The sequence below is a fragment of the Schistocerca nitens genome, chromosome 4 (assembly GCF_023898315.1).
Source record: "Schistocerca nitens isolate TAMUIC-IGC-003100 chromosome 4, iqSchNite1.1, whole genome shotgun sequence".
In the NCBI taxonomy this organism is placed as follows: Eukaryota; Metazoa; Arthropoda; class Insecta; order Orthoptera; family Acrididae; genus Schistocerca; species Schistocerca nitens.
Window position 1 is genome coordinate 841,366,715 of NC_064617.1, and position 18,919 is coordinate 841,385,633.

Here is an 18,919-nt window from a genome sequence, read left to right on the forward strand (position 1 = left end):
ACGTCAATGAACGAACGGACAGATAATAACTATGCAAAAATAAAGAAAGTAAAATTTTCACTCGAGGGAAGACTTGAACCAAGGACCTGTCGTTCCGCAGCTGCTCACGCTACCACGGTACGACGGCGCTCCTGAGCCCACAATCTCCATGATGTTGCCTATGTGGCCCACGGACTACTCAGTTTGTATATTTTGTTTATTTTTTCACAGCTCCACACAACTTCTTCCTGTTTTCTCAATTGATCTGTGTTCAGTTTATCAAGACCTATCCACTGTGCCAATTTATAACTAAATCTGAGGTGGGTGCGATGGGGAGGTTCCCTTGTGAGAAGCTAAGCGCTGCAGAACTGGCGCTCCTGGAGAAAGAGGTAATGGAGGGGGAAGTTGGGAGCGTTGGGAGCCATTTGGCGCTGCACTTGGGTCGCTGCCGCACGGTTCCACTCCATTTCGCGAAGCCCGCAAGCGAGGGGCACTCGTAGTCACACTCCACAAAGTTGTTCTCTCAGTGCTGTAGAGTTGGGGGAAACCTGCCAGCAGCAGTCTGTCTGCACAGTCGTAAGGAGGACAGCGCGCGATTTGGATTTCCACCACCTAGTGTTGCAGCGTACATGGTAGTCCAGACAAACTACACTGCTGGCTGTTAACATTCCAGTACAGTACGGATTGTATATAACGAAATTTCGCTTACTATGCATATGCCATGCAGTAGGAAGACTACGAGGTGTGGCTAGAAAAAAACCGGACTAGTACTGGTGAAACAATAAAACGAATGCAATAAGGCTGAAAGTCGCGTGGCCAGTCACGTGACTCTCGCTCCGCCTACTGCTCGAGTTTCATCTGCCTCCTGCACTCAGTCTGCCCGTGGCGTCTGTTTTAAGTAGTTGACGTTTTGTCTGTGCGTCGGAAAATGTTGAGTGTACAGAAAGAACAGCGTGTTAACATCAAATTTTGTTTCAAACTAGGAAAATCTGCAAGTGAAACGTTTGTAATGTTACAACAAGTGTACGGCGATGATTGTTTATCGCGAACACAAGTGTTTGAGTGGTTTAAACGATTTAAAGATGGCCGCGAAGACACCAGTGATGACACTCGCACTGGCAGACCATTGTCAGCAAAAACTGATGCAAACATTGAAAAAATCGGTAAACTTGTTCGACAAGATCGCCTTTTAACAATCAGAGCAGTGTATGAGTTAACAGGAGTTGACAAGGAAAGTGTTAGGCAGATTCTTCATGAAAGTTTCAACATGAACAAAGTGTGTTCAAAAATGGTTCCAGCCGCCCGCGGTGGTCTCGCGGTTCTAGGCGTGCAGTCCGGAACCGTGCGACTGCTACGGTCGCAGGTTCGAATCCTGCCTCGGGCATGGATGTTTGTGATGTCCTTGGGTTAGTTAGGTTTAAGTAGTTCTAAGTTCTAGGCGACTAATAACCACAGCAGTTGAGTCCCATAGTGCTCAGAGCCATTTGAACCATTTTTGCCAAAAATGGTTCCAAAGTGTCTCACAATTGAACAGAAGGAACGCCGAAGAATTATTTGTTCTGACATCCTGGAAAACATTGAAAGTGATCCCACCTTCTTACAAAATGTTATTACTTGCGATGAATCGTGGTTTTTTACTTACGATCCCGAAACTAAACGCCAATCGATGCATTGGAAAACTACTGGTTCTCCACGACAAAAAAAAGCACGAATGTCAAAATCGAAATTCAAGGCAATGATGATTGTTTTTTTTTTTTTTTTTGACATCAAAGGGATTGTGCACATTGATTGGGTACCAGAGGGACAAACAGTGAATCAGCATTACTACATTAGCGTCCTGGCTACCCTACGTGAGCGAGTACGGAGAAAACGGAACGATTTGTGGAGAAAAAAGTCATGGATCCTTCACCAAGACAATGCCCCAGCTCACAGTGCGTTGTCAGTGAAGACGTTTTTGGCAAAACACAACATTCCCATCTTAGATCATCCACCCTGCTCACCTGATTTGGCCCCCTGTGACTTTTTTCTTTTCCCTAAAGTCAAGTCAGCTTTGAAAGGAACTAGATTTGAGACTGTTGAAGCAGTAAAAGAAAAAGCGACGGAAGTAATGTATGGACTTGCCGAAAATGATCCGCAGCATTGCTATGAACAGTGGAAAATTCGTATGGAGCGGTGTAGAGACCGAGGAGGAGAGTACATTGAAGGAGATAACATGAAGTTGTAAATAATTGTAAATAAATGTTTTTTCCAGCATCAGTCCGGTTTGTTTCTAGCTGCACCTCGTATATCATTAATACACCGTGTGTTACGTATAAGGTGGGTTAATGATGCCACATCGGCACCAAATTTCACCACAATCCTGTCCAAAGCCACTGTAGAGGTGTCACATGATCAGAAGGCCGCCACACCCCCTCTTATCCACCACATCCCACTCTTCTCTTGATATCTCGTTGATTGATGTCTGAATCGCAACGCTAAGTCTTGAAACCACGCGATTTTCTTGTGGGTGACCTACGAAAACACTTCGCTCACACCGCCTCTAGGAATAGACACGAAAAGGCACATGATGACGTTCTTGGCAACCTTCGATGTTGTAGATTCTTTCCGGACAATTCAACACTATTCTAAGGATACTGCGGGGCTACACTCACATTAACCATGATGTGATTCCTTTGGAGTGTATGCGACCGAATATTTTGGTTTGGTGTTCAGAGTGGAACCATCACGGACCATGAGAAACCAAAATTCGAACTTGATTCGAAGCAAAAAATTGAGTTGATGCTACTTTAGTCGTCCTATTTCGCACTTTCCGGTGCTTTGTTCACATGGCGAAGGCAGGTGTGTGACACTGACAGAAGTATGATTGAAACGACAAAGAGTCCCTCTAGGACTCACCAGATCGCCAACACCCTCGGTGCCAACTTTGTTCAACAGTTTACAAATGTACCTGTACAAAGAGAGTTCTTGATTGATCCCCAAGCGCCTACAGGCAGGAAATTCAATAGACACCCAGCAGCTGAGTGGTGCTGCAGTGCTGCTCTAGCGCTTGCTTATAGATATGCAGAATCTGAGGGGTGTGTGAGTTGTCGAGGGAACAGCTTACCTGCACGTGCCTAGGAGGATTATCTCTTTGCAGGTACCGCTCAACAAAAGTGTGTAAGTGACACTGAGGGTGTTGCCGACACAGGAAGAATTAGACTGACACTTTTACGTTTCATTCACACGCATGTCAAAGTGGGACTCCCCCCCCCCCCCCCCCCCCACGAGGAGGCCACAGGACGGCACGAAGTAGGAACACTGGAAAAGCAACCGAATGAAGTTCTCATATAGTTGAATGGTTTTGAACTATCCCAAGGGGATCCACCCTATGTATCGGACCAAAGACTGCGGTTGAAATTCACTCCAAAGGGGTCAGGATCGCATTCAAAGAGGTTGCAGGTCTGCAAGGACCTTAGAGAAAGGGTTAGTTCTCTGGAGGTGTCGACAGGTCTATACTTTTAATTTAATCTCAACTGTTACCTTTCCCAAAAGCTGGAAGTGAATGCCAGAATCTCCATGTCGTTATATTCCATAGAATGACTGGTATGAAGACAATATTCTGCAATAGCTCGTCTGTTGTAAGCATTTGTGGTGTGTATACGCAATACATTGGCCCTCCTTGATCCTATGGTGTGACCAATACATGACATGCCACAGTTGCAAGGAATACGCTAAACACCCGCCGTAGACATACCAAGATCATCCTTTACGTTATCTAAAAGGGTCATAATTTTAGATGATGGCTGAAAAATAAAATCGCATTATGTTTCTCCAGAATACGTTCACTTCGATTGGAAATATTTTCCGCGTAAGGTAAAATGGCTGCAGACTTCGGTGCAATGGCGCTATTAACATCACTCGTCCAGTTCACAGTTGGTCGGTAATATAATGTGTGTCTGATCTACCTTGCAGTATAGCCATTCTGACGAAAGGTTACTTTCAGGTGTGCTAAGTCAGTTGACCAACTTTCAGGGTCTGAGAAGAGGTGGGCCCTTTGAATCAAAGTACGAAGTACCACTTCACGTTGAGTTGGAAGGTGTAACTATCATCTCGTTGATACAAATCAGTGTGAGATGGTTTCCTGCCGTCAGACTTCCTGTGCAACACATCAGGAAGGGACAGTTTAGCTCTAACTGGAAAGTTATATTGAGGATGAATGGAAACTTACTTCTGCACGAAATAATGTGAGTTGCGGGAATAAATGGCTTGGTTTCTTGTTATCACAAACGTATCGGCTCTGAATGTCTCAAGTACGGCAATATTGTTCGCACTAGCAAATCGGAATTCATAAATTAAAGAGCAGGTAGATTATGATTAATTACTACAGTTCGTAGCGATCTCAGTGAGATAGCCGTAGTGGCCGTTAAACAAACATAGCGCTAGACGGGTTTTCACCTTGATAAAGTGAGAATTACCCACAAATTGACTCTAAAACCTATCAATAATATACTAAGGGCATTGGTGGTACAAGATAAAGAAATATTTCACAACACTGGATCAAAAATGAGTAATTATTGAGACTTAAAGAAACTATCATTGAAACATGCGTCCTAACAGTTCGCAGCTGGGAGGAGGAAAGGTGACGGGAAGTAACAAGTCAAGTTTTTCAGGCAAAAGATGGATACTGTGTTACAACGACAACATTTTGTAAACTGATCAGTCCATACTCTACACATTATGACAGCATGGCTCATATATAAGCCTTTTTCTTCATCACAAATACACATTTATAGTCGGACTATTATATTTGCACTAAAATACAACAGCTTTATTAAAACAAGAATAAAAGGGAGAAAATTACTAATATGTCGCCACAGTAGGCAGCTATCCTTTTCCACTTCCATTGCGAAGGAATGTGCGCGTGGATTAATCTCATATTTTCTAAGAAAAAACCTTTTAAATTCTCGCTTTCATGAGGCCAAGGAACAGAATTATCTTCTACATGTCCGTAAAAATACGCAGTTTTCAATGCTGCCAACTCCAGGGCGCGTTCCTTAGGGCATCCACACATAAAGTGTCAATAACAGGGGACACAGGGCTGCCTATCGCAACTCCACCTGTCTGTTCATAGTATCTGTTCATAGTACTGGTCACTGAATGAAAACTAAGTGGAAGTCAACAAATGTCGAAATATGCTCGTTAATTCAACACCGAACCTAACCTTATTTAATTGTAATGAGTCAGGGGAACATAAGGAAAAAGAGAGGGAGACCACAAGAAAACTAACTAAAATAACAGTGCCATTCAAAAGGAATACCTCTAACTGACGTAAGAAATCCGCAGAGTTTTCGATGTGATGCACGCATCGGCCTACCTGCGGGCTAAACAGAGAAGCAAGATGTTTTGTTGCACGGTATGTCGGAAACAATGTTATTGAAAAGAGGCCTAAGAGGAAATACATGCACGCGAATCTTTAGAAGGCCGTATAATCTGGGAGACAGCTCAATGAGAGAGAAGACACTTGGTAGTCTCTTGCGAGAAGAGAATTTTCTTCAGGAGGGTGTTAGTCTCCATCTCAACACTTTTTGACGGGGAAGCCCCGAGTCTGTTGTACAATGGATGAAATAGGAAACACTGAATCTTTTAAGGCTAATCCTGCCTGTTCAATAGAACTTTAGCATTTCCCTGGGCTACGTGTGAGATAACAACATCGGTATCCACAATGGGTGAACGCACTGAACGCAAAGCAACACAGGCACGTAAACACACAACGTGCTTCTCTTATAACCTCCTCGGTAGTATCAGAAGATAGTTTAAAAACGCCCTGTTCGATAGAAATTATAAAATCAACCGCTTGGGCGTAGGTGTAAAATTTAAATCTGCCCCTCGCGTTGATAATCTTCGTCGTCCATACCTTTCTCCATGAGATTGATAGCAGAAGGTCGAGATGTAGGATTACGCTCTGTGCCACGGAAACCTTCAAACTTCGCCGAAAGCCGGGCAGTTACAGAGTAAAATTCCCAGTCAGTAAAACAGTCTCCGATCAAGAGTCACCATCCAGCCAGTGCCAAGAGAACGCGAAAATTTTCGGAGCAGTCATTAAAGGAAGCAAAATAAAATGGTTCAAATGGCTCTGAGCACAATGGGACTCAACTGCTGAGGTCATTAGTCCCCTAGAACTTAGAACTAGTTAAACCTAACTAACCTAAGGACATCACAAACATCCATGCCCGAGGCAGGATTCGAACCTGCGACCGTAGCGGTCTTGCGGTTCCAGACTGCAGCGCCTTTAACCGCACGGCCACTTCGGCCGGCTGAAGCAAAATAATTATTTCGAAAAAAAAATCCAACTGTTGGCGAGTGTAGTGAATCCTTCGCCGAAAAGGACTTAAACCAGCACGTTGTTTGATGTGATTAGCGGCAGGAGAATTAATGTAACGCAAAACTCTCGCAAACTTTGCAACTATATTATGGTCTGGGCACCTTAACAAAAACGACATGGCACGCTGTAATCTCACTCAACCATTGCGAAGTTTATCGAACCTCACAAGCAATACTACGACTTCTCTCCACATTAATCATTTGTATTAACACATATTCAAATTCTTCAGTTAACTGTACTGGCTATCCCACGAAGCTCCTACGGTAGCAACAGCTTTCTAAATTCTCGTTAACAAAAATTTACAATCCGTCCATAACGTTCAGAGGAACAAATTTGCCGTACACGTTACTTGAGTCGTTCTATGTGTTTTCCGCTGTTGGCTAGTATGTGAGAGACTTCCTTCGCCACGAAGATCTTCTAGTATGAATGGTCTTTGGGTTATACGTTGCTATGTAAGTCTGGAACCAGCATAAGTCTGTACAGGATTCATACAAAACGTATTTATATACTGCTCATGTATGTTACAGGTACAATCATAGTTAATTCTTTGGAACAAATATCTCCTGGGATAAAACCTAGAGTCATCACAACTCTGTGCAGATAAAGACATTACCTTATTACTGCTTAGTAATTTTATTTATGTTATAGTAACATTCGCTAATATTGTGGAGACGATTATTTTGTACAACACTTCACTCACGGCATTGTTACATTACTTGTTAACCTATAAGTGCACGTACGTATTCGTGGCGAGAAGAGGTTAGGAGTGGGTAGGGTTGAATATGCTGGGTAGGATACGATAAGCAGCATGGTATACAACATAATAAGATAATGCAGGAGGAATGGGATAGAATAGGATGACTGATAGAATAGAATAGAGCAGGCTGGCTATGACATTACGAGAGACGAGTAGATTTTCCAGAGAATGAACGTGAAAATCAGTGACTAGTAGGCATGACAGCATTGTAAGACAATTGTTAAGACATCAGCGAATAAGTTCTGTAGTGCTAGACGGAGTATAAAAGGTCATAAACTGTAGGGGAAGACTCATATTGGAGTACATTGAACATAGAGTTGAAGACGATTGGTGGAAAATTTTATCTTAAAATGAAACGCTGACACAGGAACTAAACTAGTGCCTGGCCTCATTAAACCAGTCGGAAGACTGGTCATCATCACTTCCAAGTGACACTATGACACTTATCTTCATCAGCACTGTTACATCTACTCACACTATCCCCGTGATGGACGTTCTACATTCCAACTCACACCGTCTCTTCTATTAACAAGTCTCAGACGTATGTGCACACCGTCTCTTCCATTAACAAGTCTCAGACGTCTGTGCATGTTACTGTTATTGATATCTATGCTATCTGATCAAAATTCGACAGACGAATATTAGTGGAGATTAATACGGCGTATGTCCAGCCTCCTTCTCCTCCTTTATGGTGGCTCGAACTCAGCTAGGGATACTTTCTATAACATGTTTGTGAAGGAAGGGCGTCCCATTCGTCCACAAGAGCCGCAACCAGAGAAGACTCATTTCCAAAAATGACCCATTGGGTCCAGGTCTGGACACTGGACAGGCCAATCCATTTCAGCAATGTTATAATCCAAAGACAGATTTTGTTTTGAGGCAGCGTGCATTGCCGTACTGATACAAACAATGATTCTCTCCCAGCTGTTCCTCTACCGCACTCGCTAAACAAGGCTGTAAAATGTGTTTAAAACCTTCCGCATTCATTATTCTCTTTAGCGCAACAAGGGAACTAAAACTTAATAAAAACATCCCCACACGACGGCACCACCTCATCCGTAGTTGACTGTTGACGCTACACATGATGGTAGATAACGTTTTCCAAACCTTCCAATAGATTGCCATAGGGTGTGCCGTAATATGTCGCTCCATATCACTCGTTTCTGGTTAACCACTGACCAGTGGCGTCGCTTTTACACCACCTGAAGCGCCGCTTAGCATTGACAGCAGAAATGTGTGGCGTATGAGGAGCAGTTCGACCATTCTTTTTAACTACTTACACGCTGTCACTGTGCTAGCCGGCCTGCTGATAGGTCATTCCAACTCAGGTGATTCCATCCCTCTTTGTTTCACGCGACTTTTTATAGTCACACTGAACTACGCTCGAAAGCCCGTGTCCGTCACTTCGTGAGCTCTTCCTGGTGTTAGTTTAGCTGTTCTCGTAGCTTCGCGTTTCACATCACCAAGAGTCAACTTGGGCAGCTTTAAAGTGTTGAAATGCCCTTAATGGATTTGTTACTCAAATGACATCCAGTGATTAATCCACGTTCGAAGTCACTGAACTGTCCTGAGCGATCCATTCAGCTGTTACTGCCTCTCTGGCAACACCATAATACCCACCGTCTTTTCCACTGGCCGAACTGCCCCTCGTGACATCTTTACTCCGTTCATCATCATAATAAACCTCATGTAAATACTACACTATGAGTTCTTTCGCGTTTGGTGCAACCTCAAACGGTTTCGTTTCATGTGGAGCTGAAGCCAAGCTGTCTCGAGTACAGTCAAGTACGATAATGACGATACGGGGAAACAGCTTCTCCGGCGCATTTAAGTCGTACAGCACTGGCCAGCCATCTGATGTAACTGACCTGCAGTGATGAGAACAGTTGCAGTAAAGACGTAAAAAGAGACGAGCACGGAAACTATATAGGCTTGAATGTCACTTTCTAAGTAGAAGGACTTAATATACGGCAAAACTCAGGCGATACGCTTCTTAGGTGACTGGACGGAAAACGGTACATGATCTCGATCTTCGCTAACATAGTATTGCAATAAAAAAAATGACGAAAATTCCTGACTTTAACAAGGGTAATTTTTTTTTGCATGTGCCATGTGTAGTGTAAAAGTGCACTGGTGATTTCCTATGCAGTTAAACACCGAAGCCACTGCCGTGAGTCGTTGGTAATGTCTCAATTCCTTCTATATCGGACTCCGATGGATATGGTATATTTCAGTACTACTACGTTGATCCCGAGGTGATCAGCAACAGAATCCCAAGCGACCAAAAAACACACATTCCCCCCTCCTCTTTTATGACCTGTATTTCGCCATCATTCGGCAGTGATGTGTCACAAAGCGACAATTCCCTTAACTTGGCTCCTGATCAATTCTGTTTGGTTCACATTGCAGTGTCATGGTGACAAATGTAAAAATGGGGAATTTCTACAGTGTGCACGACGCTGCGAAAATTGTTATTTTCTATGTTTCTGTGACGCTTATTACTCTGGCTCCTGTGGGACCACACCTGTCATACAAAATAAGGGGCGCATTCAAATAAAGAGTATTTGATTTTTCATTTTTCTCCAAAGATTGAATTGTTTAAAGTTTTCTTAACTTCTAGAATATTTTATAAAATGTGGGTAATTAAGAATGAACATAAGCAATGAAAACCAGAAATTTGCGTTCGATATATAATTAGAAAGTAGAAGATGCGCTGTTTTCTTTAAAAATGATTAAGTATGAGTGTTTTTCTTCCCTTTGGGTCACCAGTATTCTCACTGGTTTGATGCGGCCCGCCACGAATTCCTCTCCTGTGCCAACCTCTTCATCTCAGAGTAGTACTTACAATCTTCATCCACAATTATTTTCCGGATGTATTCCAATTCTGTTTTCCTCTATTTTGCCCTAACAGCTCCCTCTAGTACCATGGAAGTCATTCCCTGATGTCTTAACAGATGTCCTATCATCCTTTCCCTTTTCTTTATTCCTTTCCTCTCAGATTCTGCGCAGAACCTCCTCATTCCTTACCTTATCAGTCCACCTGATTTTCAACATTCGTCTGTAGCACCACATCTCAAATGCTTCGGTTGTCTTCTGTTCCGCTTTCCCCACAGTCCATGTTTCACTAGCATACAATGCTGTACTCCAGACGTACATTCTCAGAAATTTATTCCTCGAATCAAGGCCTATGTTTGACACTAGTAGACTTCCTTTAGCCATAAATGTCCTTCTTGCCATTGCCAGTCTGCTTCTGATGTCCTCCTTACTCCGTCATTGGTAAGTTTTCTGCCTAGGTAGCAAAATACCTTAACTTCATCTACTTCGTTACCATCAATACTGATGTTAAGTTTTTCGCTGTTCTCATTTCTACTACTTCTCATTAACTTCTTCTGTCTTCGATTTACTCTCAATCCGTACTCTGTACTCATTAGACTGTTCACCCCGTTCAGCAGATTATGTAATTCTTCCTCACTTTCACTCAAGATAGCAATGTCATCAGCGAATCTTATCATTGATATCCTTTCGCCTTGAATTTTAATTCCACTCCTGAACCTTTCTTTTGTTTCCATCATTGCTTCTGCGATATGCAGATTGAACAGTAGCGGCAAAAGACTACATCCCTGTCTTAGACACTTTTTAATCCGAGCACTTCGTTCTTGGTCGTCCACTCTTATTGTTCCCTCTTGGCTCTTGTAGATATTGTATCTCTCTATAGCTTACCCCTATTTTTCTAAGAATTTCGAACATCTTGCACCATTTTACATGAGTTGAGTTAATTAATATCTATTGCATGGATTTCATAATTAAATGATTTAGGTACTCAAACCGAACAAAACAATTGTAGACCACAACGAGTTTCGAACAGCAACCTGCCCGCATACATGATGATAACACTACGACGCTACCGTTTACGGGACGTATGCAGTTACAATACGGTTCCTTATTTTTAGTTTATAGTGTTTCCTGAAAAGCGTCAAAGCTGTTGTTTCTCTGTAATCTTGGAAGAAACATTACCAACAACTTGTTTCTCACCATTTACGGTATTCCACGCGCGTGTTTCACAACGAAGCAGGAAACAATGTCCTCCATTTTCACGGAACGTATGCACGGTTGGACAATCAGATCACAAGTAGCGTTTACAGAGACCTTGAGAGTACACGATTTTTTAAATAAAAATTACATAGCTAAAGTATGATTAAGAAAAACGTTGATTGCTGTTAATACATCAGACTGTCTTAATGGTTTTTTTATAGTGATATAGTAATGAGATATCTGATACATAAGCTGGGCCGGCCGCGGTGGTCTCGCGGTTCTAGGCGCTAATTCCGGTACCGCGCGACTGCTACGGTCGCACGTTCGAATCCTGCCTCGGGCATGGATGTGTGTGATGTCCTTAGGTTAGTTAGGTTTAAGTAGTTCTAAGTTCTAGGGGACTGATGACCACAGATGTTAAGTCCCATAGTGCTCAGAGCCATTTGAACCATTTTTTAACATAAGCTGGACCTACTTCAAAGAGCGTAACACCAGTGTAAGAGAGCTACGGCTGCTGGCCAGTCATGGCGTTTGTGTTTGTTTACACCAGATGAACGGAGTATAGTGATGATTAGCTCGTTACATAGGATTTGGATTGGATTGTTTGGGGGACGAGACCAAACAGCGAGGACATCGGTTTCATCGGATTAGGGAAGGACGGGGAAGGAAGTCGGCCGTGCCCTTTGAAAGGAACCATCCCGGCATTTGACTCTAGCGATTTAGTGAAATCACGGAAAACCTAAATCAGGATGGCCAGACGTGGGATTGAACCGTCGTCGTTATACAGGAGTGCCTGTTACTTCCTAAGTATGTAGTTTATTACATTATTCGGTAATTTAAAGTTATTGATATTCCTAATTAATAACTCTGTCTTGCCTTCACTAGATTCATGCCACACAGCTTCAAACTGGGTCAGTTATCTCAAAATAAAATTTTCATGGGTTCCTTAAGAATCACGGACAGTAAGCGCTGAAGTTATTATCCTAACAAATGCAGTGAACAACGGACATAGCAGTCGTATAAATGTCTGTTATAACACATTTTCACTGTCCTCGTTCCTTTTGCTGCCAAGTGAGGTACTCGCCGACTGCAGCCATATTAGGCCCTTCAAGTGATGGATTTCGAATCCTGGTCAGACACATAGCATTAAGTACTGATGCATATGAAAGACACCAATTAACTGTACGTTTCTGGCCGTGTTGCAGCAAAACGCAGACCGGCTTCTCAAGCTGATCGAGGTGGTGTACCGGTCTCTGCCGCTGGGCACAGTCGTCAACAACAAGGTGCTGGTGGTGCACGGCGGCATCTCCGACATCACCGACCTGGAGTGGGTGCGCTCTCTGGACAGACACAAGGTGAGGCAGCCGTACCCCCACCAGCAGATCCAAACGTGACCTGATCATCTGCGGTACCAAGTCTAGCAATCAGCATATTAACTGCTTCTTCTTCTTCTACTACTACTAGTGCTACTACTACCACTAGCGCTGCTCGTATACCATTAGGCAAAATTTATGGAGAAGAAACTTCCGCATGATGTGTCACTGTTAAGTAGCATTGCACGATGAAACTTGGATCAGACGTGCAAAGAAGTGCTGCAGAATAGTACAGAACGTAACTGAAAGAAATGCGCAATGAGACGAACAGAAATGACACATTTGTTCAAAGACAATTATTCCTCTGAAGTCTGAGTGATTTATGTTGGTCCCCTACACATTACAAGGGACATGCGTGTGTGATGACCACTGGCAGGAGTGTATAATCTGCAACGTACTCCCATGCTAACCACACGGTTGGTAAGAAGTTGTTGTTGTAGAGTATTCTATTCCTCCACAGCGCGGATGACTCTTGCTGGATGGTCGTTGATGCATCCCACTCGTGCTCTATGGGATTTACGTCGAGGGAACGCGTAAGCCAGTTTATTCGTCGAACTCGTTTCAAGAGCTCCCCTACTTGCGCTGCTGACATGAAACTATTTATTTATCGTATGGCAACAACAGCAAACACTGACAGGTACATCAAGTTTAATTTTACATATATATCTAGTTAAGTATTTACATATAGTTTAGTTTCACTTTGTGGCACAAATTTTATAAACATTTTTCAATAATAAAAATTACTAACTTAATATTACTGACTACTTTAACTGCTCTGCCGGCCGGAGTGGCCGAGCGGTTCTAGGCGCTACAGTCTGGAACCGCGCGACCGCTACGGTCGCAGGTTCGAATCCTGCCTCGGGCATGGATATGTGTGATGTCCTTAGGTTAGTTAGGTTTAAGTAGTTCTAATTTCTAGGGGACTGATGGCCACAGCAGTTAAGTCCCATAGTGCTCAGAGCCATTTGAACCATTTTACTTTAACTGACATAATTGCAAGTTAAAAAAGACAGATACATGTAATCGTAGTTCAGTATCTAATGACCATATAGAGGGAGTAGCATTAATAATGTCTCTATATGGTCCCGGGTACTTCCTCTGAGGATACTCTCTAACAGTATGTTGAACAGTTTGTTCCTGGAGCCCCACAATCACAGTCTGGAGAATCTCGGAGGCCCCACTTGTGCATCATAGGGTTGCACCTGGCGTGGCCAGTTGTTATTCTGTTCAGCCTTGTCCACTCACTCCTCTGCAGATGGAATCCTGGTAGGCTGGCAGTTGGGTCTTGGAAAACTTGATGCGCTATTGTTGCAGCATTCCACCTCTTGCGCCACTTTACTGTCGAACTTCTCATCGTTCCTTCCGTTATGCCACATTGGATTATGAGCTTTTAAGCGATCTGGGGGAGGGTTGTTTAAGGCTGTATGAATTAGGAACTCTTGTGGGTAGTCTGGGTGGTGTAGTTTCCTACATTCTCGATTGATTGCTTCTTGGCGTCGTAATTCAGGTGGTGGGATGGTGCCGATGGTGTGCAGCAGGGGATTAGGGTGGATTTTAATGTGCCCGTAATAATCCTCATTCACTCGTTCAGGTGTACGACCAGCTTCCTCGTGTGGGCACTATGTTGCCACACTGGAGCACAGTATTCGGCAACTCGGTACATCAGCGTAAGTACTGTAGTACATGGAGTCGATGAGTCGCACCCCATGTTGTACCAGCCACTTTCTTTACGATGTTGTTTCGGGTCTTTAGTTTTTGGCTTGTTTTTTTGCAAGTGTCTTTTATATGTCAGAGATCGATCTAGTGTGAACATGACACAGAAGTTGTAACTCTGGAGCTGAGTGGCTTAATTGTTGTCGAAGTCCACAAACCACCGCACGTCAAGTGGCCCACCCCAGCGTTGCCATCTGTACCCCAGCCATGCATACACCTAAGTGATTTCAACATGAAACGATGCACATGTGAAAGGGTACAATGCCACAATAACGCTGGTCGGAGAGATACCCTGTTCAAAGATTTGGATCATAAACAAAGTGCGAAAATTTTCTTTTTCTCTGTATAGAATCAGCTACATGCCTTCAACAAACGTGAGTACACGAATGACTAAGTAACTGCCCAGTACACACCGAAACTGTATTCCACAACACTGCCGCAACCCCAAGTGTATAACGCTGACATACTAAGTTCACATTTTAGTATTTGTTTACCCACAGAGTTGCAGTTGACGTGACGTACGCTGAGAAAAAACGTTAACAGAAAAAAGCACAAAAATATGCCGCAAATGGTGACAATAGTTCTTAAAAGCATGCGATAACATAAAATAAATAAGGCAGTATGAAATTATTCATAGAAAACTACATTTCAGAAAATGAACAGTAGAAATGTCATAATGTGTTACTGTGTTTGTGTAACTATGCTATTTTCTGCATGTTTTAGATTTAAAGACCAACTGATGATGGTGCTATTTGTAGCCGAAACAAGATTGGGAAATAAATAAGTAAACAAATAACAAGGGGTTTTGCCTCAACGCGGACACACAATTCTGTTATTGTTGTTTACTGTAGCAGTTCTTACTAAGTATGGTCCAAGTTCCATCGAGCCGTGTTACTTGGCGGTGGCACGTCATGAGAACATTACTTTCGTCCTCAAGTTTTGCTCACCTCTGTACTTCCTCTTTCTTGGCACTGCGCTCACTGACAAAGCCATATCGAGAATAAGCAACGTTGTAGCTGTGTATCGGAAACGTCCTGATCTTGTGAATGTTATGTCAACATTGAAACATAGATATTATACCGTCGACATATCGGCAATATTCACACATTTCTCCGATATATTGGGCATACATCTTACTTTACAGGTCACGCTGAAGAAAGGCCGAGTCATCTTTATAGAATTTTGTAGATTTAGTGAAAGTGTCAGACAGTGATGACAGGAATACACTCTCTAAATCTATGAAGCAAAAACACAGTGATCGATAGTTTATCAGTGACTCGTACAGAAACCAGACTGCAATTGTAAGAATCGATAGATTTGAAATCGTTGAAGAAGGAGGAGGATAGAGTTGTAGCCTATGCCCTAGTTTCATTCAGTCTGTGCAGTAATGCGAACCAGGAAAAAACTCGAACAGTTATTAACGTTCGGGAAGAAGAAATAAAAACTTTCAGGTTTGACAAGAACAGTTGAACGGTATGGATAATGTCTTGAAAAATAAACATAGACAAAACTATAATAAGGATGACAAACTGCATTCAAATTAATTACGGCGATGCTGAGACAATTCGATTAGGAAAGCATACTACATGGGGTTTGCTGTTTGTCAGCAAGAAAGTGTTGGTGGCTGAATTAGAGAGGATATAAAATAAAGACTGACAATAGAATGAAAATAAACTTGTTAGCAACAAATATTACTGTGTCCTGAAAGTGTTAGTCTGGAATCTTGTAGAGAAATGAAAGAGAGACGATACATGTATCTGACAAAAAGAGAGTAGAAGCCAAGAAATTCCTTGGTACAGCTGACTGCTATTAGACGAATATAGGATAACTAAAGGGGAGGTGCTGAAGAGAATTGGAGAAAAAATTTGACTAAAAGAAGGGATAGTTCAATATGACATAGTCTGAGGCATTAAACAATTTTCAACTTGATAATGAAGGGAAGTGTTGGGACAGTGAAAATTGTAAACAGAGACCAAGGGTTTACGACATATTCAAAGCATGTATGTTGCAGTAGTTATACAGAGATGAAAAGTCTTCACTTTTAGATTAGTGTCGAATATTGCTTCAAAACAATCATGGACTGAACACTGTCCAAAAAGAAGAAGAGAACAACAACGTCAACAGAAACTATCATTGCCGGCTAGGGTGACCGAGCGGTTCTAGGCGCGACAGTCTGGAACGGCGCGACCGCTCCGGTCGCAGGTTCGAATCCTGCCTCGGGCATGGATGTGTGTGATGTCCTTAGGGTAGTTAGGTTTAAGTAGTTCTAAGTTCTAGGGGACTGATGACCTCAGAAGTTAAGTCCCATTGTGCTCAGAGCCATAGAAACTATCATTACCTCTGATATCACGTTAATATATCAAACGCAATGAGTCTAGGTAAAAGCGCTCCTTAAAGCACTCAGTATTTACCACTAATCATTTGAGATAACAGTGAAAAATGAACGGAATTTTCAAAGGAAAAAATTAGAAAATGTCACTGAACATGAGGTAGATTTAGCACTCCACGTTCTACATAACACAACAATTTTGACTTTATCAAACATTGTGAGCAGAGTACTTGTGTCCAGGTCTAGAACTCCACCCACACTGATTGCTGTGTAGCAGAGAAGTGGTAAAGAAGCCTAAACCGCATAACATCTAAAATCCTTAACGAAAAAAGAAAAATAAAACAATAAAGATGAGCTATGTGAGAAAAGTAACGACAATGATTTTTTTGAAATTCCGAAGTTATTATTTTCTTCGAACTACAATAGTCTCCTCTTCGGCAGCTACACACCGGCGGAGTCGTTGTTACCAATCTTAGTAGCAGTGCTGAAAGTCTGGAGCTGGTAGTGCCTGTAGCATATCGGTCACATTCTTTTGAATGATCTCCTGAGTCCCAAAATAGCGTCCTTCCGAGATATTTTTCAATTTCCGAAAAAGAATAAGGTGACAAGTTCTCAGATCAGGTGAGATTGGGGCTGTGGGAGAAAATGAATGCTTTTGTTGTCAAAAATTCCGTGATGAAAGTGGCTGCGTGAAATGGGGCGGTGTCATGATGGAGCATCCATTTTTTTGCAGTGTCCTATAACACTCGATTCACCCTTTTCTTGAACTTTTGAAGAACATCTTTATAAAACACTTGGTTGACAGTTTGTCCTGGAGAAATGAATTTATTATACACGATGTCCCTACTGGCAATAAATCATATCGACATTGTGTCTTTTATCTTTGATTTGCTCATTCGAGCTTTTTTCGGTCGAGGAAATGTCTCAGTGTGACACTCCTCACTTTGCTGCTTTGTATTAGTATCCTACCGAAAAATCCAGGATTAATCATCTGTGGTCACACGACTCAACCATTCATGATCATTGGCAGTCCTCTCAAGAAGACCCACGCACATGTTTCCCCAGTTGTCTTTCTGCTTAGCATGGGGTTTTTCGGCACCATTTTAGCCGAAACATTTCCCATGTGCCAAACTTCAGTCAAAATTTTATGTTCGGAGGAAGTTTTTAACAGTTCATCCATCATCTTTCTTGTTAAACGTCGGTCTGATCTCACAAGATCACTCACACGTTCGACGTTTTCGTTGGTTTTTGAAGTTGAAGGTCTCCCTGAGAGAGGTTCATCTTCAACTTGTTCTCGGTCCTCCAAAACGACGATTTTTGCCAGCGATAATCTTGTGGTCTTGATAAGGAATGTTTCCTCTACTGCTGTTTCAACTCTTCAGAGGTCACACTCGCGGATTTAGCACAAAACTTGATGGTAAATTTCTACCATAAATTCCGCTGTTCCATTTTCGCCACTCACATCAAAGTCACATCTTCACTCACGGTGCTCCCAAAAATTAGGTGATCGTTGAATAGAGTTGAAACTCGGACTCAAGTACACCAACACACTGCTGCCAGAAATGCACGCAGACTTGTCACTCTCATGATTTTTCCAATGCACCTCGTGTTAGAATTCAAAATGTCCGTGACGTTTAATTGTGCCGGCAGAGTTCATTCGAACAATGACAGCCGTGACCTGAAGTCGCAGTGGATCACTGTCCGCACTGTGGTGCCAGCTGTAACACCGCCGTGCCTCTCTAAAACGCTGAAAGAATGGGACGTCTCCCAAGGTCGTCGCCATAATTGCCAACGATGGTGATCTGGGGTAGTACGAAAGCACCATTCATGCGACGCCATTAATCAGCAGTCTTCGCCCCCCAGTTTCTACTCCACTCCAGACGCAGCTGTTTTGTTGCGGTGTTAACGACAACCTACGCACGTGATGATAATTCATTAGATCGGCTGCTGCTAGTCTCCGAGTACGGGGCAGGATGACACATCATGTTGCAGGGAGACCATTACTTCAACTCGGATGTTAGACATAGATGTCCTTGGTGCACGATAAGCGATCTTCTCTAGTGGTGGTCAGACGTAGTCTACTGGAAACCTTACTACGAGTACTCCTGCCCTCATGGATCCATGCAGCCAAACATTAGGCCACTGTTCCATTCTAATGCATCCCAGATCTGGATATTGTACTTTTTTTCCAGCTGGTCAAATAGCGACCCAGCATGAGGCCCATTAAAAACTCTGTCAGGTGCTGATAACGCTGTCTCACACGCTTACGCAGCACTTCCGCGTCCTTCACAGTGATCACTCTAAAACATAACGTTGTTCACGCTCTGTATATGACCTATGAGGCCTTGTAAGAACACTGTATACACATTTGTGAA

The 18,919-nt window shown here is 42.7% G+C and overlaps 1 protein-coding gene across 1 annotated transcript in view; it reads left to right on the forward strand.

The window, feature by feature from the left end:
* LOC126253274 (serine/threonine-protein phosphatase rdgC) overlaps positions 1–18,919 on the forward strand; it is a 1,933,713-nt gene that overhangs the window by 1,579,792 nt on the left and 335,002 nt on the right. Inside the window, exon 10 of the mRNA XM_049954489.1 lies at positions 12,335–12,484. Within this exon, the coding sequence (XP_049810446.1) occupies positions 12,335–12,484 (150 nt within the window). The remainder of the gene's footprint in view (positions 1–12,334; positions 12,485–18,919) is intronic.